Source organism: Cucurbita moschata, unplaced genomic scaffold, assembly GCF_002738365.1.
Source record: "Cucurbita moschata cultivar Rifu unplaced genomic scaffold, Cmos_1.0 Cmo_Scf00032, whole genome shotgun sequence".
In the NCBI taxonomy this organism is placed as follows: domain Eukaryota; kingdom Viridiplantae; phylum Streptophyta; class Magnoliopsida; order Cucurbitales; family Cucurbitaceae; genus Cucurbita; species Cucurbita moschata.
Genome location: NW_019268548.1, coordinates 1,690,022 through 1,715,919, shown reverse-complemented (window position 1 = coordinate 1,715,919; position 25,898 = coordinate 1,690,022). Strand labels below are relative to the sequence as shown.

General features: G+C 37.3%; 4 protein-coding genes, 1 long non-coding RNA gene and 2 pseudogenes across 7 annotated transcripts in view; 3 read left to right on the top strand and 4 right to left on the bottom strand.

Annotated features, from left to right (window-relative positions):
- Window positions 1–382: 382 nt before the first annotated feature.
- On the bottom strand, window positions 383–4,590 carry LOC111429785 (arginine decarboxylase-like). Of its 3 annotated transcripts, none has more exons than XM_023065792.1 (4): window positions 4,417–4,590; window positions 4,231–4,308; window positions 2,322–2,864; window positions 383–1,837 (listed from the first exon to the last, which is right to left on the bottom strand). In XM_023065792.1, the coding sequence occupies exons 1-4, from the start codon at window positions 4,453–4,455 to the stop codon at window positions 818–820; spliced, it is 1,680 nt and encodes a 559-aa protein (XP_022921560.1). In that variant the 5' UTR covers window positions 4,456–4,590; the 3' UTR covers window positions 383–817. The 3 variants fall into 3 exon arrangements, with proteins under 3 accessions (XP_022921560.1, XP_022921561.1, XP_022921562.1); XM_023065793.1 differs by having other exon boundaries at window positions 4,231–4,305; XM_023065794.1 differs by lacking the exons at window positions 4,231–4,308; window positions 4,417–4,590 and adding an exon at window positions 2,994–3,020.
- Window positions 4,591–4,706: 116 nt separating this feature from the next.
- Window positions 4,707–12,436, top strand: LOC111429792. Its single transcript, XR_002708226.1, has 2 exons — window positions 4,707–4,891; window positions 12,204–12,436. It is a non-coding gene; the product is annotated as an uncharacterized LOC111429792 (long non-coding RNA).
- Window positions 9,472–12,483, bottom strand: LOC111429788 (arginine decarboxylase-like). The gene is made up of 4 exons (XM_023065795.1): window positions 12,352–12,483; window positions 12,161–12,238; window positions 11,094–11,615; window positions 9,472–10,689 (listed from the first exon to the last, which is right to left on the bottom strand). The coding sequence occupies exons 1-4, from the start codon at window positions 12,385–12,387 to the stop codon at window positions 9,670–9,672; spliced, it is 1,656 nt and encodes a 551-aa protein (XP_022921563.1). The 5' UTR covers window positions 12,388–12,483; the 3' UTR covers window positions 9,472–9,669.
- A 1,247-nt stretch (window positions 12,484–13,730) lies between these two features.
- LOC111429783 (pollen receptor-like kinase 1) lies at window positions 13,731–16,535 on the top strand. Its single transcript, XM_023065790.1, has 3 exons — window positions 13,731–14,503; window positions 14,659–15,258; window positions 15,643–16,535. The coding sequence occupies exons 1-3, from the start codon at window positions 13,831–13,833 to the stop codon at window positions 16,308–16,310; spliced, it is 1,941 nt and encodes a 646-aa protein (XP_022921558.1). The 5' UTR covers window positions 13,731–13,830; the 3' UTR covers window positions 16,311–16,535.
- A 117-nt stretch (window positions 16,536–16,652) lies between these two features.
- On the bottom strand, window positions 16,653–20,219 carry LOC111429680 (annotated as a pseudogene).
- Window positions 20,220–20,262: 43 nt separating this feature from the next.
- On the top strand, window positions 20,263–22,150 carry LOC111429679 (annotated as a pseudogene).
- Window positions 22,151–22,232: 82 nt separating this feature from the next.
- The window catches only part of LOC111429781 (probable oxidosqualene cyclase), an 8,499-nt gene continuing 4,833 nt past the window's right edge, over window positions 22,233–25,898 (bottom strand). The window contains exons 5-17 of the mRNA XM_023065785.1: window positions 25,688–25,772; window positions 25,265–25,431; window positions 24,738–25,040; window positions 24,505–24,627; window positions 24,299–24,427; window positions 24,127–24,225; window positions 23,475–23,531; window positions 23,321–23,367; window positions 23,100–23,243; window positions 22,844–23,021; window positions 22,679–22,759; window positions 22,508–22,591; window positions 22,233–22,433 (exon numbers count right to left, since the gene is read on the bottom strand). Coding sequence (XP_022921553.1) covers window positions 22,317–22,433; window positions 22,508–22,591; window positions 22,679–22,759; window positions 22,844–23,021; window positions 23,100–23,243; window positions 23,321–23,367; window positions 23,475–23,531; window positions 24,127–24,225; window positions 24,299–24,427; window positions 24,505–24,627; window positions 24,738–25,040; window positions 25,265–25,431; window positions 25,688–25,772 — 1,614 coding nt within the window. The 3' untranslated portion in view covers window positions 22,233–22,316. The remainder of the gene's footprint in view (window positions 22,434–22,507; window positions 22,592–22,678; window positions 22,760–22,843; window positions 23,022–23,099; window positions 23,244–23,320; window positions 23,368–23,474; window positions 23,532–24,126; window positions 24,226–24,298; window positions 24,428–24,504; window positions 24,628–24,737; window positions 25,041–25,264; window positions 25,432–25,687; window positions 25,773–25,898) is intronic.

The window sequence follows — 25,898 nt, the reverse complement described above, 5'->3', positions numbered from 1 at the left end:
TTTTTTTTTTTTTTTTTTTTTTTGATTCAAACTTTCAATCTCCCGATAGAATATGTCTTAACTAGTTGTTCTATACTCATATTGAAAGTATGATATATGTCTTAACCAGTTGGCCTATATCCGTGTTGAGTTTTATTTATTTATTTTGATTCAAACTTTCAATCTCTCGATGGAATATGTCTTAACTAGATGGTCTATGCTCATATTGAAAGGATGATATATGCCTTAACCGGTTGGTGATTCTTTTTTATTTTAAGCTATTTGTTTGCTATTGTTGCAAGTTATTTTGGTTTTATAAATCCGACTTTTAAGTTTTTACTTCAACATTTTTAGTGCCAACAGTGAAACTTAAGGAACTAGCCTATGTATATCATCAAGATGAATGTGCAAACGCCAAACAGAACGGCTGAATAATACTGCTAAAAAAGGTTCATAGTTGATGAATATGTAACTGTAAAACCATTCTTTCTCGACAAAGCTAGTTCAAGCCCAAAATTTGGTGGACTAATGGCGAACTTTACAATAATTTAATAATTTACAGCATCTAAAGGTAAGGTTTGCAGTCTTTTGACTCTTACTCCCAGGTGAAAAGATTGGCATTGCATGCAACAATCATACTTTGAACAGCCACAAATATCAGCAGGAGCCTGACTTCATTCCCAGAAGATTTTCCTTCATCATTCCTCACAATAAGAATATCAATAAGAGTTTGCAGTATTCATCCAGAAACACTGCAAATTTATCCTCCCCTACAAATTACCCGAACCATCGAGAACCGGTTCGAGCACAGACTTCATAAACCATTTTGCACTTCCTCCTACACATTGCATACTAGTAGTGAATAAAGTTTGGGATCAGATGCACCACTTATAGAGGCACCTTTGCTTTTTAAATGTAACAGATAATCCAGAACTTCCTCAGATATAATCTCCCCTGGTATCATTACTGGTATTCCTGGAGGGTATGGGCATATTAGCTCTCCACACACCTTCCCCACACATTCTTTAATGTTCTCTCTTCTTTTCTTTGAAAAGAAGGCGTCTCTAGGATTCAAGCTGATTTTGACATTAGGAAAGGGTGCAGAAACACTGAATTTGCTTCTTCCTTCAATTCTCAGAATCGATGCAAAAGAGCTCACATCATCAATACCTGAAACTAGTCTTTCAATATCATCTTCACATGTTCCGAGATTAATGACAAATGTAATGGATTGATTCCCAACAAGTTCACAAACGATGTTATGATTCTTGTATATTGTTGCATCTGCTTCATAGCCAGACAAACCAAGTTGTTGGAAACCAATAGTGAGTCTTAATGGATCAATAGCAGGGAAGTTGGAGAACATGGGAAATTCGAGGATCGAGATACCTGAAATCTTATTCATCTTGCTTTTTGCTTGATATGCTAGATCTATTGCTCTATTGAAAATCTTGTCTGGATTATCACTTAGCTGAGCTCTGGCAGCATCCAATGATGCTAAAAGCAGATAACTAGGGCTGGTGCTTTGAAGTGTCTGTAAACATCTACATACCATTTCTCTGTCTATAATGTTCCCCGACATGTGCAACATTGATGACTGAGTAAGAGAGCAGAGAACTTTGTGGGTGGATTGGACAGCCAAATCAGCCCCTTGCTGGAGTGCAGAAAGAGGCAGCTGAGGTTGAAACCCAAAGTGTGCCCCATGAGCCTCATCGACAATGAGGGGAATTCCTTTAGCATGACATATCTGGGAAATCTCCCTCAAGTCACTGCAGATGCCATGATAAGTAGGTGAAGTAACAAGAACTGCAGATGCTTTTTGACCTTCCATTTCCAAGTCCTCGATCGCCCTATCCACCTATGAAATAATAAAAATTTCCCTCTTTAGAATTACATGCATTAAACAAGTTAATAAAGATTGAAGGTTTAGATTTGAGGGAAGGTTTTCCTTAGTAAATCTTAATGTTTGGTTACAAAAATATAGAAAGTTTAACTTGTCCTGCATTTAATACGGTTGAGAATTATTGGGAGGGAGTCCCACATTAACTAATTTAAGGAACGATCATGGGTTCATAAGTAAGGAATACATCTCAATTGGTATGAGGCCTTCTGGAGAAGCCCAAAAACAAAGCCATGAGAGCTTACACTCAAAGTGGACAATATCATACCATTATGGAGAGTCGTGATTCCTAACAAATACTATATCAGTAATGAGGATTATAAATTGTGAGTGGTGTTGCTAAGCTAAGATAACTAGTAGTAAGCAATAGTCTATTGAGAAAATTTATACCCTACATGACATGAGTGTATCCATGAGTTGAAAACCAATGTTATGAACTTGCCTGTGATGGAGTGACCCCACCAGCTATGTCCCAATTGGAGTCATACTCGGGCATGATGTATTTGGGTATTGCACCTGATATCACCAAAGCTGATATGACAGATATATGGGAATTCCTGGGAAGAATTATATGATCTCCTGGGGAACAGGTTGCCATAATTGCAGCCTGAATTCCACATGTGGTTCCTCCAACGAGGAACCATGTTTCTGATGCCCCAAAAAGTTTAGCTGCTTGCTGCTGTGCTTCTAAAATTGGACCCTCTGGACAAAAGAGGTTGTCCAACTCTGGAAGCTCGGGTAAATCATGCATAAATGGTTTCAAACCAATGAGCTGAGTAAATGATGATGGCGCTGCTCTCCCTCCATTATGCCCAGGAAAGTGAAAACGAGCCGCATCTTTCTCAGCTGAAACTTTCAATGCATTAACCAGAGGAAGGGTGCTGCTACCTTCCTGGGATATTGGAGATTCTCCAATTGCTTTCGTGGAGGTTTGCTTTTTGCTTGACCCGTCCTGATTATTCTTTGGCTTAACAATGCTTGTTTCCTGCAAGAAATCAAAGAGTTAACATATTTGACATCTAGGCAGAGATGCCATATATCTCCCTTATCCAGTTCTTGTTTCTTATCAGATTAAAATAGATCCTTCACATTCAGAACAATGAATTGACTTTACCGGGGGGATATATGTAACAACCCAGATCCACCGCTAGCAGATATTGTCCTCTTTGGGCTTTCCCTTTCGGGCTTCCCCTCAAGGCTTAAAAACGCGTCTGGTAGGGGAAGGTTTCCACACCGTTATAAATGATGGTTTGTTCTCCTCCCCAACCAACGTGGGACATCACAATATAAGTCTATCAAATTGGGCTTCAGCTGAAAATAGACATTCTCAATAAATAAATGTCCGCCTTGAGCAATGAAGTCAGCTGGAAACATAGCTCATGGATCAGAGAAATCAAATAGCTTCTAGACAGACCATGGTTTAAGTTTCGAGCACCCACCATCATTTCCAATTAGAATAGAATAAAAGGGGAAAAACTGATAACATAAACTCAAACAATACAATACACCAACGTCAGCACAATGTCACGGTTATACTTGTCCAGGACGTGTTGTCCATAGCCGTATGCCCATTCTAAACCCCTTTTACATGCTTTCACCTTAGATAGACCTTTACTATTTTATCTTGTGTTAATACGGAGGTGTATGACCGTTCACCAAAATCATGTCTACACCTACTAGGGCTAAAATACCCCAAAATATACTATAGAGGGATATGACTAGTTGTCACTTCTTCCTACCCGAGTTATATGCTATTTAAACCGTGGTGTTTCTTTTTTTTGCTTATAGCTATATAACGTTGTTTTTTCAATTCTTTCAAATTGTTTTCAAATGTATTTCCTAGCTCACGTTTTCTAAAACATTTCCCGCAAACATGACTCAAGGCTCAAGCATACGCTGACGTTGTCTGCGAAGTTTGAATTTTTCACGGCCGACTTGTTCGCTTGGATAGAACAAATGCGGCATAATCACAGTCTCGCTGCCACAAGAGTGCAATTGTAACATGCAGCTCAGTGATCAAAGAGGAACGTACATAAATTTTCAACTCAAAGCATACCATCCCGATAGGTATCTGGGGCATTTTATTTGAAGAACAGTACAGAAAAGAGTGACAATGTCACCATACACGCTCAGCCAATTCGATAACAAAGGCAGCTCATTTCCTGAAACTAACCTTCCCTTAATTCCCCTTTTCACCCTTTCTATTACATACATGTGTTATTGGAGGTCCCTTTTTGCTCCTTCGAGTATGAACATTCAACATCCCCGCCAAATTTCTACCCCTCATTTGTTGTACTGAACTGAAAAATACAAAAAGAATCCAAAGAGTACTCAGATGCTAAGACACAGACCTGACGGATGCTAAAACAGGACTTTCTTCTCTGCGGCCTCCTACTCCAATCGTGGCCAAGCCGAAAATGATGATTCTGCTGAACGAACAAATCCAAGTTTCATTAGCAGACCTCGGGTTTCGAAAATACGTGGTAAGTGCAGAGCAAATGTAATATCCATGGAGTGAAGAGAGAGCAAGAACTTACCGAGATTATGGAGGAAGATAGAGGTGAGGAAGTCATCATTGTAAGAATTATCTCCACCAAACATGTAGCGCTAACGCCATTGATTCCTTAAGGAATCAATCGCGATTTCATTCTGAAGCTCAGATGGCTATGGCGATTCTGCTTGAACTTTCAAGCAAGACCTCAGTTCGCAAGTTATCTCCGGCGGAAGCGATAAGAAAAAGGAAAAATTATTTTTAAATTAAATTAATCGAATTCCAATTCTGTCCTGGAGATGATCATTCGTTTGGGGGTAAAATAGTAAATTACTTCCTATTCTCATTGGCGCAGTTTTGATTGGCTTGGTATTTCCCGCGGGTTCTCTTCACTGCGATAATGTTCTTCTGTTTCTCTCCGAAAGTTTTTTCCCCAAATCGTCGACAAAGTTGGAGAGTCGATTATCTTCCAAACGTGGCTGGACTAGCTCATGGATCCGCGCTTCTTTCCAGTAAGAACTGTAAGTAGAAATCTTAGAATTCATTTTGATCTCTTAATCGAAGAGTAGAACTGCATTTGTTAATTTTGGTGCGACTTTTGCCTGTTTCGACCTTTTGCCTTTCCACTTCCCCTGCCCTAGGTAGTTTTTGAGCCAGATTATTGATCTTGTTTGAGATGTTTAGAGTTCTATAACATGAGTAATTTACAAATTGATTAAACTGATCACATTCCAATGAGAAGAGATTCAATTCTTGTGATTGCTTTTCTCTCGGCTTTGTTTCTACTTTGAATAAGAATGAAACAGAATGAAATGAAAAGGAAAAAAGAAACTGGACTAGCTCATGGATCTACACTTTTTTCCAGTAAGAACTGTAAGTAGAAATCTTAGAATTCATTTTGATCTCTTAATCGAAGAGTAGAACTGCATTTGTTAATTTTGGTGTGACTTTTTCCTGTTTCGACCTTTTGCCTTTCCACTTCCCCTGCCCTAGGTAGTTTTTGAGCCAGATTATTGATCTTGTTTGAGATGTTTAGAGTTCTATAACATGAGTAATTTACAAATTGATTAAACTGATCACATTCCAATGAGAAGAGATTCAATTCTTGTGATTGCTTTTCTCTCGGCTTTGTTTCTACTTTGAATAAGAATGAAACAGAATGAAATGAAAAGGAAAAAAGAAACTGGACTAGCTCATGGATCTACACTTTTTTCCAGTAAGAACTGTAAGTAGAAATCTTAGAATTCATTTTGATCTCTTAATCGAAGAGTAGAACTGCATTTGTTAATTTTGGTGTGACTTTTGCCTGTTTCGACCTTTTGCCTTTCCACTTCCCCTGCCCTAGGTAGTTTTTGAGCCAGATTATTGATCTTGTTTGAGATGTTTAGAGTTCTATAACATGAGTAATTTACAAATTGATTAAACTGATCACATTCCAATGAGAAGAGATTCAATTCTTGTGATTGCTTTTCTCTCGGCTTTGTTTCTACTTTGAATAAGAATGAAACAGAATGAAATGAAAAGGAAAAAAGAAACTGGACTAGCTCATGGATCTACACTTTTTTCCAGTAAGAACTGTAAGTAGAAATCTTAGAATTCATTTTGATCTCTTAATCGAAGAGTAGAACTGCATTTGTTAATTTTGGTGTGACTTTTTCCTGTTTCGACCTTTTGCCTTTCCACTTCCCCTGCCCTAGGTAGTTTTTGAGCCAGATTATTGATCTTGTTTGAGATGTTTAGAGTTCTATAACATGAGTAATTTACAAATTGATTAAACTAATCACATTCCAATGAGAAGAGATTCAATTCTTGTGATTGCTTTTCTCTCGGCTTTGTTTCTACTTTGAATAAGAATGAAACAGAATGAAATGAAAAGGAAAAAAGAAACTGGACTAGCTCATGGATCTACACTTTTTTCCAGTAAGAACTGTAAGTAGAAATCTTAGAATTCATTTTGATCTCTTAATCGAAGAGTAGAACTGCATTTGTTAATTTTGGTGTGACTTTTGCCTGTTTCGACCTTTTGCCTTTCCACTTCCCCTGCCCTAGGTAGTTTTTGAGCCAGATTATTGATCTTGTTTGAGATGTTTAGAGTTCTATAACATGAGTAATTTACAAATTGATTAAACTGATCACATTCCAATGAGAAGAGATTCAATTCTTGTGATTGCTTTTCTCTCGGCTTTGTTTCTACTTTGAATAAGAATGAAACAGAATGAAATGAAAAGGAAAAAAGAAACTGGACTAGCTCATGGATCTACACTTTTTTCCAGTAAGAACTGTAAGTAGAAATCTTAGAATTCATTTTGATCTCTTAATCGAAGAGTAGAACTGCATTTGTTAATTTTGGTGCGACTTTTTCCTGTTTCGACCTTTTGCCTTTCCACTTCCCCTGCCCTAGGTAGTTTTTGAGCCAGATTATTGATCTTGTTTGAGATGTTTAGAGTTCTATAACATGAGTAATTTACAAATTGATTAAACTGATCACATTCCAATGAGAAGAGATTCAATTCTTGTGATTGCTTTTCTCTCGGCTTTGTTTCTACTTTGAATAAGAATGAAACAGAATGAAATGAAAAGGAAAAAAAAAACTGGACTAGCTCATGGATCTACACTTTTCTCCAGTAAGAACTGTAAGTAGAAATCTTAGAATTCATTTTGATCTCTTAATCGAAGAGTAGAACTGCATTTGTTAATTTTGGTGCGACTTTTGCCTGTTTCGACCTTTTGCCTTTCCACTTCCCCTGCCCTAGGTAGTTTTTGAGCCAGATTATTGATCTTGTTTGAGATGTTTAGAGTTCTATAACTTGAGTAATTTACAAATTGATTAAACTGATCACATTCCAATGAGAAGAGATTCAATTCTTGTGATTGCTTTTCTCTCGGCTTTGTTTCTACTTTGAATAAGAATGAAACAGAATGAAATGAAAAGGAAAAGAAAAAAACTGGACTTAGCTCATGGATCTACACTTCTTTCCAGTAAGAACTGTAAGTAGAGATCTTAGAATTCATTTTGATCTCTTAATCGGAGAGTAGAGCTTCATTTGTTAATTTGGGAGTGACTTTTTCCTGTTTCGACCTTTGCCTTTCCACTTCCCCTGCCCTAGGTAGTTTTTGAGCCAGATTATTGATCTTATTTGAGATGTTTAGAGTTCTATAACATGAGTAGTTTACGAATTGATTAAACTGGTCATATTTCAATGAGAAGAGATTCAATTCTTGTGATTGCTTTTCTCTCGGCTTTGTTTCTACTTTGAATAAGAATGAAACAGAATGAAATGAAAAGGAAAAGAAAAAAACTGGACTTAGCTCATGGATCTACACTTCTTTCCAGTAAGAACTGTAAGTAGAGATCTTAGAATTCATTTTGATCTCTTAATCGAAGAGTAGAGCTTCATTTGTTAATTTGGGAGTGATTTTTTCCTGTTTCGACCTTTTGCCTTTCCACTTCCCCTGCCCTAGGTAGTTTTTGAGCCAGATTATTGATCTTATTTGAGATGTTTAGAGTTCTATAACATGAGTAGTTTACGAAGAGATTCAATTCTTGTGATTGCTTTTCTCTCGGCTTTCTTTCTACTTTGAATAAGAATGAAACAGAATGAAATGAAAAAGGACAAAAAGAAAAAACCATATATATCTTGATTCCGAAGCCTTCTTGGGGAAGCCAAACAAGGGACTGCATTAACCTGATTTACTTTGAAATATGGTTTTCTTCTCTGTGCCTCAAGCTCCGATTATGGGCAAATCCAAAATGGTTTGTCTGCTCTGCAGAACCCGAAACTCATATTTAACTTATGGGCCCTAGAGGTGTACAGCTCCAATAAACACAATTCATGGAGAGTGAGCAAGATCTTACAAGGTTTAGGTGCTAAGATAGAGCTGGGGAAGCCATATTTATACAATCTCTATTTGTAGTAATCGAGCAGGATAGAGCACAGAAAAGGAGAATATTTCAGTGGGGTGGGGGGTAGTATTAGTGGCAAAGACACTTTTGACTATTGGAGGCTATTTTGCTAGACATTCCAGATTCTTATTTATGTTTTTGGATTCACGACATGTGCCATATGTTTTTTGACGCAAGTTTTTGGATTTTGGGATCAAAATTGTGTAAACTTCTTTGAAAACAGCATTGTCATGTTTTTTTTTTTTTTAATTTGAAATTTTAAAATAAAGGTTTATATTAAGAAATATAATCTTTCATGTTATAAACTCAATTTATTTTTGTTAAACTAAAATATGTATAATATAATATGTTATAAAGTCTATGATATTGTAAAATAATAATTATACAAATCTTTTAACATAAAACATGTTCATAAGTTAATTAATAATAATTTATATAAAACCTAGTATTTAGTGAGCAAATATGGCTGGTTTTATGATTTATAAAAGTATTATATGTAACACATTTTGAACTTAAATTGAGATCCAATTTCTGAATATGTTACCAATATTTAAAAAGAATGATGTAGAATATTAATATTGGATCCTTTAGCTTTTGATATTTAATCTTTAAATTTGAAAAAGAAATAATATCTATTCAGTTTATAACCTTGGCATTAAACCATTACTTGACAGCGTAGTAAGTTCTTAAGGTACAGGATGAAACCAGAATTTTCACAAGAAATTTGCAAAATTTTACCTTTTAACTTTTGTGCGTGTACTATTTTTCAATTTCGAAAATTTATGGGGGCTAAAGAGGAAATTTTAAGATCTTAACTTCTTTTTATATAATTTTTAAAATTCAAGATTAGTTGCTCCTCCTTTCCCTTGGATTGTAATTTTTATTTCAAAACAAACCAATTAACTTATACGATGAAAGGTTTCCATCATCTTCAACTGAGGTTAAAGCCTCTCAGTTGTAAGATGGAAGGTTTTTTTTGGTCTTGAGGATCTTGGCTTTCATCTTGCAATCAAGACAAGTCCATGTCACTTGTGAGGTGAAAGCAAAAGGGGGAACAAGGGTTGAGGACAAAAAATCATGGTAGAGAAGATAAAACATAAATTATAGGATGATTTTTATCAATGATAACATAAACAATAGATCTGCAATCTGATTGACCTTCAAGGTGAAAAAGATGAAAGCCCACACGCTATGTCATGTGACCAAATGTCCTAAATGATCTCCAATGCATTGTCCATTACAGATAATGATCAACAACTGTTACCCTCATACCATACTTCCCTGCAATACAGATACTAAAAAACGATGCAAATTTATATGATTCCTGCTACAGACTACTCCAACCATCAGGAGTTAAACGAAATATTGATTTCATAAGCCATTTTGCACTTTCTCCTACACATTGCATACAAGTAGTGATGTTAGTTGGGGATCAGATGCACCACTTATAGAGGCACCTTTGCTTTTTAGAAGCATCAGATATTCCAAAGCTTCCTTAGATATAACCTCACCTGGGAATATTACTGGTATTGCTGGGGGGTATGGACTTAATAGCTCCCCAGACACCTTTCCCACACACTCTTCAATCTTCACCCTCCTTTTTTTGGCAAAAAATGCATCTCTAGGATTCAAGCTGAATTTGATATCCAGAAAGGGAGTAGAAACACTAAGTTTGTTGCTTCCTTCAATTTCTAAAATGGATGCAAAAGAACTTACATCCTCAATGCCTGATACAAGCCTTCGAATATCGCCTTCACATGTTCCAAGGTTAATGGCGTAAGTAATAGATTGGGTCCCAAAAAGTTCACAAACGATGTCATGATTCTTGTATAGCATTTTGTCTGCTTCATAGCCAGACAGGCCGAGTTGCTGGAAACCAACAGTGAGTCTCAATGGATCACTTGCAGGGAAGTTAGAGAAGATGGGAAATTCTAGGATAGATATACCTGAAATTTTCTTTATACATTCTTTTGCTTGATTGGCTAAAGCTATTGCTTTGGTGAAAATTTTGTTTCGATTATCACTTAGTTGAGCTCTGGCAGCATCTAATGATGCTAAAAGTAGATAACTGGGGCTAGTGCTTTGAACTGCTTCCAAACATCTACAAACTCTTTCTCTGTCTACAATATTCCCTGACATGTGCAACATTGATGACTGAGTAAGAGAGCAGAGAACTTTGTGGGTGGATTGAGCAACCAAATCAGCCCCTTGCTTGAGTGCTGAATGAGGTAGTTGAGGTTCAAACCCAAAGTGTGCCCCATGAGCCTCATCCACAATCAAAGGAATTCCATGAGAATGACATATTTGAGAAATCTCACTCAGGTCACTGCAGATGCCATGATAAGTAGGTGAAGTAACAAAGACAGCAGATACTTTTTGACCCTCCGTCTTTGACTCCTTGATTGCCCTATCTATCTGTGGAATGAGAAAGTTTTAGATTAGCAGGATATTCATCAGCTTAAAAAGATATAAGGGTTTAATTTGTGGGAAAATCTTCCTCAGTTGATCTAAGAATTGGACATTACACTGTTAAAAAGCTTAGGATGTTGTGCTCATTTATGATTTTCTTAGCACTAATCCAGGGAAATTTAGATCTACTTGGAATAACTTTTAAGTGCTTAAGAAATCATTTTCAAGTACAAAGGTCTTAAAAAGTCATTCCAAAACACTTAGAAACTCAGTCCAAACATATTAGGGTAGAACAATTTAGATTCGTGAAATGGTATTGTACTATACTACTAAGCATTATTCCATTGAGAAAGTACAAGCTATATGACATGTTTGTATTAGTAAGTTGAAAACCATTGTTCCTCACTCACCTGTGATGGAGTTACTCCACCAGCAATGTCCCAATTGGAATCATACTCCGGCATGATGTATCTAGGTATTGCACCAGAAAACACTAAAGCAGATACGACTGACGAATGGGAACTTCTTGGAAGGATTATATGTTCTCCTGGGGAACAAGTTGCCATAATTGCAGCTTGAATTCCACATGTGGTTCCTCCAACTAGGAACCATGTCTCTGATGCTCCAAAAAGCTTTGCCGCTTCCTGCATTGCTTCTAAAACTGGGCCCTTAGGATGAAATAAATTGTCCAGCTCAGGAATTTGAGTTAAATCATGCATAAATGGTTTAAGACCAATAAGCTGAGTTAATGAAGATGGTGCCGCTCGCCCTCCGTTATGCCCCGGGAAGTGAAAACGAGCTGCGTTTCGCTCAGCTGAAGCTTTCAGTGCATTGATCAGTGGGGGGGAGCTTGGAGAATCTGCAAATGTTGCCTTAGTACTTTGTTTTTTGCTTGTTTTGTCTTGATTGTTCTCTGGTTCGATGCTTGTTTCCTGCCGTAAAATTGAAGAGTCAACATAAGCACATCCTTCACTTTCACTCTTGAAAAGCATAATTTCACGAACAACGCCCTTTTTTCATCAGATAGATCTTTCACATTTAGATAGGAAAGGCAGACTGTTCTGTCACATTCAAAATCACTCTTACACATGTCTTTAATCATTCAAATTCAAAATTACTCTTACACATGTCTTTAATCATTCAAAATCAATTTAATAGGAGAGTATCTCTTTTAAAAGTTATTTTTATGCCATCAAAATTGATTTTGAAAGATTAAAGGTATATGTAAGAGTGATTTTGAACTAGACCAAATTGATTTTTACGATTCTAAAATCAATTCAAAGCATATGTCCTTACTCTTTGTAGATTTCTATTAGTACAATGTCTGTTTTATTAGGAACTTTTCCTAGATTTAGCTATTGAAGTTAGGTGGCATCCATCAAAGTTTTATCAGGAACTTTGATACGACAAGGATCAGAAAGAAAAAAAGATACTTGAATGGTTCTTGGAAACCAAAAGAAAAAAAGATTGCATAGACCTGAGGAACACTGAAACATGATTTTCTTCTTTGTGGCCTAAAGCTGCAGTTGCTGCCAAACCCAAAATGGTTCGCCTGCTGCACTCAAAATGGCAAGTTTTATAAATAGAACAACTCCAGATCTTTGTTACAGATTCCAATCAAAAGCATATCCAAATTGTAACATCTATGGAGAGAAAGCAAGAACTTACAAGGTTTATGGAGGAAGACAGAGCTGCAGAAGTCATTGTTTATACTACGATCTACTACTGGTATGAAGCAATCAAAGTTCCACCATTTTTATAGCTTAAAAATACTATTTGCTTTTTTTCCTGGATTCCATTTCCGTTTGGCTTTTAAGTATTCAATTTTAGTCAAAATTAGTTAAATAGTTTCATCAAAAAAACAAAAAATCATAATTTATAAAGAGAACATTAATATAGACTATTTTTAAAATTAATTTGAAAAGATTTACTTGAGATGAACCATACAAATTTAAATGGGACATTTAAACGTTGAAACTGAAATGATAAGAGTCGAATCTTATTTTAACAATTTTTCTTTATGATAAATTTGGTCTTCATTTGAGATGAACCATATGAAGGGACCAAAAGAAGGAATAATATTTTAGGACAATAATTGTATTTTTAGGTAGAAAAGATTCGTTGCACATTTTGTTGGTGAATGACATGAATGGCCCAATCCCCATAGCTTTTTACTCCCTTCGGGGCGAAACAATTCCAAGAGAGAATGGCATAGGTCATCAGCAGGAATGGTATATCCTATGAACCACACTTTATTTTCTTTAAAATATTCATAATTTTTTTAAAAAATTTATCCACTCCTCTATGGTTGTGCTCCAACGGTAGAAAGGTGAGGTTAATATCTTTTTACCTCGGTGGATCAAATTAACATTTCAAAGATACATGGTTTATTTTCCACTTTTTGCAATTATAGGACAAACAAAATGTAGCCAAGAGGAAAATTAATCTCTATAACTTAACATGGAGCGAGAAAGAAACAAAAGACTCGAATCGAAATCGAAAAACTTTGGAGTACAAGTTTAATTCTGAAATTTTAAGGTTTGTGTCATACACATCATTGAACTTTAACAAAAATATATAATTAGTCAACTTTTAATTTTATATTATATTAAGTTATTGAACTTTCAATTTGTATTCATTTTTGTATAAAATTTAATTGTATTTATAATAAATTCATAATTAAAACAAACGTGAAAATGCTATTGTCCTATGACATACAATTGAAACATTAAAGACTTATTTGACAATCTTAAAATTTAAAAGACATGTCAAACAGAAAATTAATTTAAAGTTCCAACACCCATTAAATAATTTTAAAGTTGATAGAGGTATAAGAAGAAAAGGAGCAAATGAAAGACTCGGTCAAGTTAGAAGCCAGCCATAAGCATTTTGTTTTTTGTATTCACAATATTCTCGTAGCCTTAATAGAATTATATTCTATTCTTAGCCCTCTTCTTCCTCCCTCCCTGCGTCCTTCTCCAACCCTTTTGTTACCCTCTTTTCTTTCAATGCCCCATCAAAATTGCATTCTTTCTTCAACCCCATCCCCACCAACACAACCTTCTCCACAATTGCCAAACCACCGTTTTTTATTCCAGGGCGTGCACGCTGCCGCCGCTGCGTGCATTTCCATTAAATCATAGGCTTATGGCCTGCCCATCTCTGCCGCCGGCCACCATCACCTCCGTCATTCTCATTGTGATCTCATTGGAGCTGATTGTGTGTTGGGGCGCTCACACGGATGCAGAAGCGCTCCTCAAGTTCAAAAGCTCTCTTGAAATAAGCAATGATGCGTTACGTGATTGGGGCCCGGAGTCCTCCCCTTGCTCCGAGAACAAGGCGAATTGGGTGGGTATTATTTGCCACAAGGGCCATGTTTGGGGCTTGAAGCTCGAGCACATGGGGCTGAAGGGCAGCATTGACATGGAGTCCCTCGAAGGGATCCCCTTTTTAAGGATTATTAGCCTTAAGAACAATAATTTTGAGGGCTCTTTGCCGGATGTCAAGAGAGTTGGGGCATTGAAATCTCTGTTTTTGTCTGGAAACCAATTCTCAGGCAGCATTCCTGGGGATTCGTTTTCCAACATGATGTCTTTGAAGAAGGTTCATTTGGCACACAACCAGTTTGAGGGTCCGATTCCTTGGTCCTTGGTCGAGTTGCCTCGCTTATTGGAGTTGAGGCTGGAAGGAAACAAGTTTTCTGCCCGAATTCCTAATTTCCAGCAGAAGGCATTCAAGTCCTTTAATATCTCCCATAACGATCAACTTCATGGCCCAATCCCACAAGCCCTCTCCCGCATGGATCCATCCTCCTTTTCAGGTGTTCATCATCTCTCCACTTTTCAGAAATCATTTATACCACCACTTCTAAATCGCAGATATAATCAAACAACTTCATGCACTTTCCAATATGAACACATCTGTCCATTTCCTTAATGTATTATTTTTCTAAGAACCTAGTTCTCCTATATGCAGGCATTGAAGGCTTATGTGGACCGCCACTTAATAAACCATGCAATACCGCAGATATGCCATCAATCGCGAGCATCATCATGGTTTCAATAGCTCTGACACAAGCTTTGCTTGCCATCGGTGCAGGAATAGTAATCCTTAGCCGTCGGAACCAATCATCTTCTTGTGAAGAGGTTCCAGCCAACGGCAAATCTCCAGGTGCTAGAGCGTTAGATCCAGGAGTCGGGGCAAAGTCACCGGACCGTGCCTCCAGTCATGGATCGGGGAGACGGGTGGCTGAGGGTGCTAAGTTATCATTTGTAAGAGAGGACTTGGAGAAATTTGATTTATCAGACTTGCTTAAAGCCTCTGCACAGATCCTAGGAAGTGGGTGCTTCGGTTCTTCTTACAAGGCAGCCATGACCGGCGGACCTGTGGTGGTTGTAAAGAGGTTTAAGCAAATGAACAATGTGGATAAAGATGAATTCCAAGAACATATGAAGAGAATTGGAAGATTGAAACACCCCAACTTGCTTCCTCTCGTAGCCTACTTCTACAAAAAGGAAGAAAAGCTTCTCATAACAAACTTTGTTGAGAAGGGTAGCTTGGTTATTCAACTTCATGGTACATTCCCCTTTTCTTCTTCTTATACCTCACTAAAATTGGTTAAAAATATTTATAAAAAGATTAAATGTATCAACTTATACTTTCGAGTTTATTGGTACTTTCTCATAACATCAAAACAAAAGGTCTTCTAGTTAAGTTCCAATAGAACACAAGTGAAGGAACATGTTAAGAATGTGCACAAAAGATTAGAAATACCATAAATCATCAACTTAACATGATGTTAGAGTAGAAGAAGGTTTAGTGTTTGAACTAGTATGAAGTTCGCGAGTGAGGGGAGCGTTAAATATACCTTAACCTGTTAGTTTAACTCAAGAGTTTGGTAGTCAACAGAAAATACTTCAAATTTTGGCTCAATTGGATTCTCTTGTCTGTGTCTTTCAGGGCAAAAAGCCGAGGGTCAACCAGCCCTTGATTGGTCTGCAAGGTTGAAGATCATCAAGGGCATTGCAAAGGGTCTTCGCTATCTCTACAGTGAGCTTCCAAGTCTCATAACCCCACACGGCCATCTCAAGTCCTCAAATGTGCTTCTCAATGCCAACTATGAGCCCCTTCTTTCGGACTATGGCCTGATCCCAGTTATCAACCAAGAGCACGCCCAAGATCTAATGGTGGCCTACAGATCCCCGGAGTACAACCAACAAGGTCGCATCACAAAGAAAACAGATGTGTGGAGCTTTGGGCTGTTGATCCTAGAGATTCTAACAGGGAAACTCGTAGCCAACTTTCTGCATCAGGGCAAGGGTGGGGACGAGGAAGATTTGGCAAGTTGGGTCAAATCCATTCCTGCGACAGAATGGAATAGCCAAGTATTTGATAAGAACATGGGGCCAACCAAGAGCAGCGAGGGTGAGATGATGAAGCTTCTGAGGATTGCATTAGCATGTTGCGAGAGCGACTTTGAAAAGAGGCTGGATTTGAGAGAGGTTGTGGAGAAGATTGAGGAGTTGAAAGAAAAAGATGGGGATGAAGATTTTTATTCTTCATACGCCAGTGAATCTGATGTTAGATCTTCAAGAGGGTTATCTGATGAACTCAATTTTACCATGTGAGTTGGGGCTTGAGTTAAAAAGGCTTATAAAGCAACAGCAGATACCTCATGAGAAGACGATACAACTCACCTGCTAATTCTAGCAGAAGGATGTGAGGTTGAAGATGAAGATACAGTGGAGCAGGGGCTTTTCGATGAATAGAATAGGTTTTGAACGTAGAATGGGAAATTATTGTGTTTCCTTTGGCTCAACAATGCTTAGGAAGTTCGATTCATGAATGGTAATTCTCTCCTGGGTGGAAATCTCTAAACTCATGAGTACTACTTCAAAAAGAAAAGTATAATCCTAGACAGCAGTAAAGTAAGCACACATGCATTAGATTATAGCAGAGAAGGCATAGAGTTGTACCATTAAAACAGCTTCGCTAAACAATTCATTTGTGCTCTCCAGTTGGGAATTGGATATGAAGTAAATTAGTCAGATAGTTTACTTCCTCAATCAAATAGATGGAAACAAGATTTGAATATAGCTCAAATGGATAAGTATGAGTAACTTCCCTGAAACGCTAGAGGCTTGAATCTCTGGCCCATCCCTCTGAAACAGTTGATCTAACCAAAAACTAGCCTCCAACCTGAGACAAATACAAACACCTGGAGTGATGTGTGATAAAATGCATACCAACTTTCACAACCCAAGTAGACATTTCTCTTAACACAATTCAATCATTAAATCTAAGGTTGTAGAAATTTGGTAATAATAACACCGCCAATCAAAAAGGGTTGGTAGTAGCCCATGCAACTTTGATCGGGAAAAGGAAAAAATCAGTCATTTAAAGTGAAGCAATTTTGTGAATCAAATTCAGTATAACCTACCTACATCAACAAGACTGAGGCCATCGGGAGGCGCCGGAGGTACAGTAGCACATCGACATGTGGCACCCATCAGCCGTATTAACGCATCCTCTCAAGCACCAGCAACTGCCTCTCTAATTGCTGTCGCAACAAGCACCCGTACCATCTGCAAGGTCATCCTTACATTACGTTCCATTATAATTGGCTGAACTGCTGAAGGACAAGGATTCCACAGAAGACATAATAATTAGTGTCATGTAAACGTGAAAGAGCCATTTACGGCCTAATGGTTGTATCACCATTGCTAAAACGGAAGGGAAATTCCCTTGCCGATGTATAAGATGTTAACCCTCCATTTTAAGCAGTTGGAGAACGGATTACCCAAATCTAATTAGACCAATTTTACGTTCGGTACAATATAGTCTTCAGCATAGGCAACCCCAGAGACGATACCTTCTGCAAGAAGCAATTGGCAACCAACCAGCTCAACACAAACACATCTTCCTACTCGGTCCTGTCAATAATACACTAATTGGCTGAATATAGTTTGAATCAAAACTCCAACCTCTATTACAATAATTCCTATTATGCAACATAAACTTCATATTGGCTCAATAGAATTAAAACAAAAACAGAATAAGAAGAAATGTCTTTATGAGAAGAAAGCAATAAATAGAATTAAACCAAAAAGAAAAAGAATTATGATACTTAAACTAGAAGCTAGAATAACTTCCAAAAAAGGAGCAAATAATTGGTAAAATTCATGATTCTCACTCATTTCATGATGCTTTGGTGTCACGTGCAAACATCTTGTACGACAATAACTTTCCTTCTCGTTTCCTAAGTAGTTGGTTGACCCTCCTTACACTAAACGTTTGAGGCTTATCAGCCGACACAAGGTCCTCATCATTCTCACAAGTTATTTGACATACCCTTCCAACACTTTGGGCATAGAGCAGTCGGGACAAAGACACCTATTTGACTATTTGAGTGTTTTAGTGAAGCACAACAAAAGTGGATTTCAGAAAACGGATATGACAATCAAGTCATGTCTATTCATCACAACTATTAAAGAAGTCAATAAATAATATATAAGATAAAATTTATTCTAACATATGAGTTCATTTTTAAGCTGAGATAGAATCTAAGAAAATCAAGGAAGAGTAATGAAATTCAATCTCCAAGCAAAAATTCATGTCAACAGAGATTAAGAAGCCAACATACAGAATAAACCGTGTCGCAGAGCTGTCACCCCTTTGTCAGTGCGCCCAGCAAGCAACCCACAGCACATCCTACTGTTGGTAAGCACCTATCTCTCAGCAGCTGAGCTTTCTTCTCATCTACAAACTTCCCTAGAGATCTTTATACCAAGCTGCCAAAGGATACAAGTAAACATAACCTTCCAATATAAAAGCAGCGTTTGCTGTCTCTAGATTGAAATCAAACTGTTTATACATCTAAAGATATTAAAATATTACTTTAAACCACATAATGGAAGAAAAGATACAGTACCAGAAAGGTTAGATTAACAAGGTTGATCGACTTAATTTGGACATTGTCCTCAAGACGAAAGTTTCACTTTGTATGGAGGCCATATGATTTTCAATTGTATCTCTAGAACTAACTTCTCAAACGTTTTCTAAAAATTACAAGTTCTTAACAATCATTCAGTTTCAAAAGCTCCTAATTTCATACGATAGTACTTGCATATGGTAAATTTCTTAAAATAAGCTTACCCCTAAACAGTATTCAAGCCTGGCTGCTTTTGCCACCCATAAAAAGAAACCTCATGGAAGGAAAGAACAATCTTAAATGTTGCCCTAGCCCACCTCCCAGTCCCATCTTTAACTGAAGCTCTGTTTAACTCTGCTATGTAGTAAATCAATGGAGTCTCGGCATCATTAATGATCATGACCTATCTGTAGATGAAGAACTGTATACAATAACTAAAAAGAAATCAACGATATCCTCTTGTTTTTTACAAGATAACAACGTACAAAATTTTCCTTCCCATTTCTCCTTATTGTAATCAACCAATGAAATTAAAACAACATTATTTAAAGAACATGAACGTGATCAACAAATCAAATGCAACAATTGATAGCAAGGATCATATTAAAAACCATCTCCAGATCTGAGAATTGAAGCAAAACTTAGAACATACACAGTTATAGCAATCGCCAGTCTTAGATGGCAGCCATTATTTTAAGAACGAGAGAACCAGCAGAAAAAGAAATACGATTCCTTCAGGATATAGGAAGTCCTACAACAAATACATTATTCTTGCTATTTTCCCTACAATTTTAGGATGCAGGAAAAGGATTCAAAATTGTTTTCAACTTTTCTTGGGATTGCATTGCATGAAGCAAAAGAAAGCAATCATAGATATCAACATCGAGAGATGGTGAAAAACTGTCCAACTACAATATTGTGACGAAAGCAGCTTAAGATATATAAATATTGATCTTTAGCACTACAAGAGATTGGCATCCATGTGCTCGCAAAGGAGAGAAAGGGAGACCTAGCTCACGATTCCATTGCTTCCATTTCAAGAGAAGGAAGAACTATAGAGAACCGTGAGGACCTTCCATTAACAGCATGAAAGTAAGAATCAAGCACTTCTTGCCACGGACTTCCATACATGAATTGGTAGCTTCGCCAGGTAATAGCAAAACAACAGCTTGATTAACTACCTTCTCAGATTCAGATTGAAAAACAAAAACAAAAACAAAAACAAAAACAAAAACAAAAAAGTACGAAGCTCATACAAGAGATTAAAACCTAAAATCAATAAAGCAATATATAATGAAAATGTACGAAACAAAAACCTGGCAGTCCATCTCCCATTTCTGCAGCGATCAGTGAGGTTATAGTGAAGATAGTCCTTTTGCTGAGCTTGATTCTCCATCAGAATCCTTAAATCCAAATCGAAAGTCCAGCCCTCGGTTCTGGTATCCTAACCATCGCTCGCCCTGCCTGCGCGGACACTGTATTTTGCAGTTGCAGCCGCCGCCGCAGCAGGGACGAGACTGTAAATCCACGTAGATGATACAGTCAAGCAGATGAAAGATGGCAAGCCGATGTTGGTCCAACTGGAAAAGCCCAATAAGTCCGCCATTACGGGCCTAACTCGACTCACTTAAGTCAGTAATTTTGGGCCCATGGATATAGGCCCAAGCCTATCTCGGCCCACAAAGAAAATAATTGGTCTTCTTCCCCGTTTGTGGTTGGTGGAGCAAAGGAGGACGGGGTGAAAAAATCTCACGGGCGGAGACGCTAAATTTAATTATTTATTTACATTATTATTATTATTATTGTGATTATATATAATATTAAACGTCTTTGTATTTTTATTAAATAAAAATTAAGCTAAATTAATAAAAATATCATATTTTTAAACCGTTTTCAAAAGTTTCAATAATACCCTTGAACTTAAAAAAAATATATCTCAAAAATACCTTTCAATTCTTAATGAAAATTAAAAAAAATTTTAAAAAAAAAAGCTTCTGTTCAAAGCAGAAACAAGTGACGTCGTGGTGGCCGTCGTCAGCTGATAAAGTTTTTCCGTCGACCTTTAAGTATAGTTCTAATGAATAAGCGAGGAGAATCAAGAGTTTTCTCCCTTTGTTCATCAAGCCCGATGCGCTTCGACAATATGTCGGAGTCATGGACGCTATTGCTCAACCGCACTTCGCTTCCAGGTGGGACGATAAGAGCGAAGTCATCGTAGCTCCCACTATCAAGGAGTATGTCTCTCTCTCACTTAGATGGGTCGAAAATATAATTCTGACACAATTTTATATTGTCCACTTTGAGCATAAGCTTCGGTGACTTTATTTTTAGTTTATCCAAAAATGTCTCGTACCAACGTAGATGTATTCCTTACTTCAAATTTGGGACTCATCTCCCAACAATCCTCAACAATCCTTCTCTCGTGTAAATTACATCATAGAGTCTCCTCTAAGGCCTATGGAGCCCTTTCACCCCTTCTCTAGAGCCCTCAAACAATCTACATCCTTTGTTTGACACTCGAGTCACTTTTGACTACACCTTCGAGACTCACAACTTATTTGTTCGACATTTGAGAACAAAATACATCATAGAGCCTTCTCTAAAGCCTATGGAGCCCTCGAACAACCTCCACTTCTTGTCTGGAGCGCTCGAACAAAGTACACCATTTATTCGACACTTGAGTTACTTTTGACTACACCTTTGAAACTCACAACTTATTTGTTCGACATTTGAGAACAAAATATATCATAGAGCCTTCCTTGAGGCCTATGGAGCCCTCGAACAACCTCTACTTCTTATCTGGAGCTCTCGAACACCCTTTATTTGACACTTGAGTCACTTTTGACTAACACCATCGAGACTCATAACTTCTTTGTTTGATACTTGAGGATTAATCCTCCCCTCAACAAATAATAAAGCCTTCTTTGAAGTCGAGGCCTATAGAGCCCTCGAACAGCCTCGCTGACACAGGACATTCTTTCCCACATGCTATCGACCTCCAACAGTAGCGGCCAATTCATCCATGAAGAAGACATCGCTTCCAAAATTCTCGGACTTCTCATCGGCGCCCACGATACCGGCTTCTGTACCTGCACTTTCATCGTCAAATTCGATCCAACGAGGTTCGAAGGGAGCGGTCCGGCGCCGTACACGTACGTTCCGTTCGGCGGAGGGCCGAGAAAGTGCCCCGGCAAAGAGTACGCGAGGCTGGAGGTTCTTGTTTTCATGCACCATTTGGTCAAACGCTTCAAATTCCAACTTTCCATTCCCGACGAAAAAGTCGCCGCCAATCCAATTCCCTTCCCCGTCCACGGCCTTCCGGTTCGCCTATTCCCCCACGCGCCGCCTGATTCCCGCCCGTAAACCTCCACCTCCTCTCTTCTCCTTCATTTAATAAAACTGCCACGTCACCCTCTACCTCCGATTCCCTCTTTGCTTTGGTTGATAAATACTCGTGCCAGTCATCTGCCACGTGTCTCACTTTTGTCGTTACCCTTTTCATAGTCATCATCTTTTCTATTACTATAATTCCATTATTATTATTTTCTTTTATAGTAACTCAATTAAGATATAAAATATTATTATTTAATGATAATATAATATAAAGTCCGTGAAATATAATATTAATGTTTGTGCTTATAAAATATTTACAATTTTTATTTCTTATAATAAAAACATTTACACTAGAAATATTTAGGTATCGTTATTCTTGACGCTTCAAAACCCTTAACCGATACTCTCCAAGAGCCCATATAGGAAATATGTTTCTATAGGCCGAGTAACTGATCATACAGCTCTTGTTGAATACTCCAATAATTTCCTAAAAAAAAAAAAAAAAAAAATTATAACAATAATGTGACAAAATTAATAATGAAAACCAATTTAGAGAGAGACCTGTTGAGGGAAATCTCCATTGTCGAGTTGAGAATTAATCAGAACCATTGCTGCTCGATGCAGCGGAGATGGGTCTCTTCGAGCCTATGATCACACAAAATCCCTAGTTTAAAGCGAATCAGGACATTCCTGACTTGTTCATGAATTAATAAAATTCACTATAATTAATACCTGGCCAGCTTTAATGAGAGCCAACAGGGCCCAAGAAGTGTTGACTATGTGTGATTTGCCGTCTTTGAGATCGGTGTATACCTTATGTCCGAGAAAATTATATATGTTAATGTTAGATCCAACTCGAGCAAACTTGAACATAGCTCAACTGGAAGGTGTAAGTACCTTGTTATGCGCGGAGAGGTAGCTCTCGCCCCAACCACCGGATTTGAGTTGTTTAGAAAGAAGGAAATGAGTAGCCTTCCTTAGGGTTTTACTATTCTCATAGGTTCTTCCACAAGCAACTAACCCTTTGATGCCAAACCATGTCCCATATGTATAGCAAATCCCCCATGAGCCATACCTAAGTCAATACAATATCAAATGGGTTGGGTTAGGGTTATGGAGTCATATCATAGGGCTTGTGAAAAGGAAGCCAAACCAGGATCCATCAGGCTGCTGAATGGTTTCAATGAAATCTGCTGCTTTGGCCATGCAAGCTTGAATCTCTTTCTTGCGGTAGCTTGGATGCAGCTTCATGAATGCTTTAAGCCCTTCAATGGCTGCTGAACTGCACTCCACATATCTTTAAACCAATAAAATTCTTTTAGTTTTGTGTTGTTTTCACCCGATTCGTGTAAACGAAACAAAATCATGTCTTACTGATAGTCGATCATCACATCTCCGAATATTTCAGCTGGATTCAACGTCTAAATACACAAAAAAAAAAAATTTGAAAATATTAACGAAACTTTTGAAAACTCGATGATATTTTTGAATATTGTTCGATGTTTGAGGAATAAGAATTCGTTTTTACCTCCAACAATGGATGGGATCTTGTGAGTTCATATGAAGCAAATCCTCCATTGAAATTCTGCATGTTGAAGATGAACGTTAGATTAGATCATGGGTTTATTAGTGAACATTACTATCTTCATCGGTAATGAAGCTTTTTGGGAAAATAAAAAACAAAACCACGAGAGTTTATGCTTAAAGTGGACAATATCATACCATCGTGGAGATTCGTGATTCTTAACATGGTATCAGATTCATGCCCTTAACTTAGCTATGTCAATGGAATCCTCAAGTGTCGAACAAAGGGTATAGTTTGTTCGAGGACTCTAAGAGTCGAGCCTCGATTAAAGAGAGATTGTTCAAGAGCTCCATAGGCCTCCATAGGCCTCAGGGGAGGCTCTACAGTATACTTTGTTAAGCCTCGATTAAAGGGAGACTATTCAAGGGCTCCATAGGTCTCAGGGGAGGCTCTATAATATACTTTGTTCGAGAGGAGGACTTGTTGGGAGGGAGTCCCACATTGGCTAATTTAGTGGAAGATCATGAATTTATAAGTTAGGAATACTATCTTGAGGGGGAAACCAAAAGCAAAAGCATAAAAGTTTATGTTTAAAATGGACAATATCATATCGTTGTAGAGATTCGTGATTTTTAACATAAATTTCATTATGCACCTGAAGTGAAAGGATTAGATCAACCGCGTCGTATAATTTACGTATATCCATTGGCTCACCCACCATTGTTGGTGGCATCTGTGACATCATAATGGCTACCTGCAACGAAGTGAGTGATATCAATATTCACCAAATTTTGAAATTTGAAGCTCAAAGGGGCTGTCTTGGCTACCTTCAAAGCTTCAGAAGTGCAGTCAGAGACAGGCCAAGCATTGTCCGGAGTTGAGAAGGGCCAGCCACCCTTTGAGATGTGGCGGTACCAATCACTTGGATCATCATCTCCAAACCCATTTCTCCTCACCTTTAATTTCCATTATTATAAACTTAATAAATCATGTTTTCAAACTAATCAAAACTTCATGAATTACTATACTATACTTGTGAGTTTTTGACGAAATCATGCGCTTTTTTAAGCACCGAACCGTATTCCTCAACTAGATCCGTTGCAACTATGGCTTGAACGGCAAAGGCTACGTCCCATAATTGAGACCCATGATATCCCTGTTCAAATGATAACAAACGTCAACGTGCTAAATCACTCTCAAACATGTTCTAATCTGTCTGGAGCTCGTGATCTTAAGAAAGTGAAGGATCGGGTAGGCAACTAGAACCTGCATTTTCATTCCGTCCTCAGCTAGCCAGAGGTAGTCTTTGATTCTTGAAATGTGTCTTGTAAACGCTTCCGAGTTTGGATCCTCATCCCAACAACACACCATGTTTAGCACCTTGCTAACAGGTCCAAGGCAAAGATAGTGAGTGTTTTCATCTTCATAGTGTATGTGTTTTATCACAAAGTCAAGAGCCTTTTGCCTTAGCTTTGAGAGTGGCCATTTCTTCAATAATGGTTCACCAAGCTTGTGAATTGAATCCCATAACATGTCTTGTATCTTCGAATGTGGCGTGTACAAATCTTCCTATCAAAATTAAAACATTCGACTCGGGTCTAAAGCGTTAGTTGAACTATATTCGAGTTGATAATTATATTGAACTGAATTTAAATTAAGAGTTAAATTACAAATTTAGTATCTAAATTTTGTAAGAGCTCAATTTTAATTTTGTGTCTAATAAGTCAGTAACATATTCAATTTTTTAAAATACATGTTTAGACCTTATTAGGCACAAAATTAAAACCGTGTACCTTAGCACAAAGGCTTCGAGAAAGATTCCAATCAACCATGTGATAAGGACACGTGTAAAGCTCTTGCCTCAGGCTCGTGATGATGGGGCTAATTGGACCCACAAATCTCTTTCCATACAAGTATGACATTGGTAGATATACCATTCGACTATGACACCACATCCGTCCTGCTCGTCAAATTTACAATTCAACCCAACCATATAACAAAAAAAAATTTACACCACAAATTTGATTTTTTTTATATAGTTGTTTGGCCGTACAAACCAAATTTGTAATTACTTTTTTCATTTTATTTTCGACATTTAAAAAAAATATACTTTCAATTTTTTAATAAATATTTGAAACACAAAAAAGGATTTTAATTGTTTTTATTTATTTTAAATCCAAAAATGGAAGAAAATAAATAAATAATATAAATAAAACCTGGATGTAATGGAAGAAAATAAGGCAAGAGCCATATCTCTGGTGGAAGTGGATTGTTTCCTTCCCACTCGTATACTCCAAGGACCTGCATATTAAATCAATTTACTTAATTATATTATTTTTTATTTAAATGTTTTTTTTTTTTTAAAGTTTAAAAGTATTTTTGAAATTTTAAATTTTAATTTTGATTTTTTTTTTTTTTTTTTTTTTT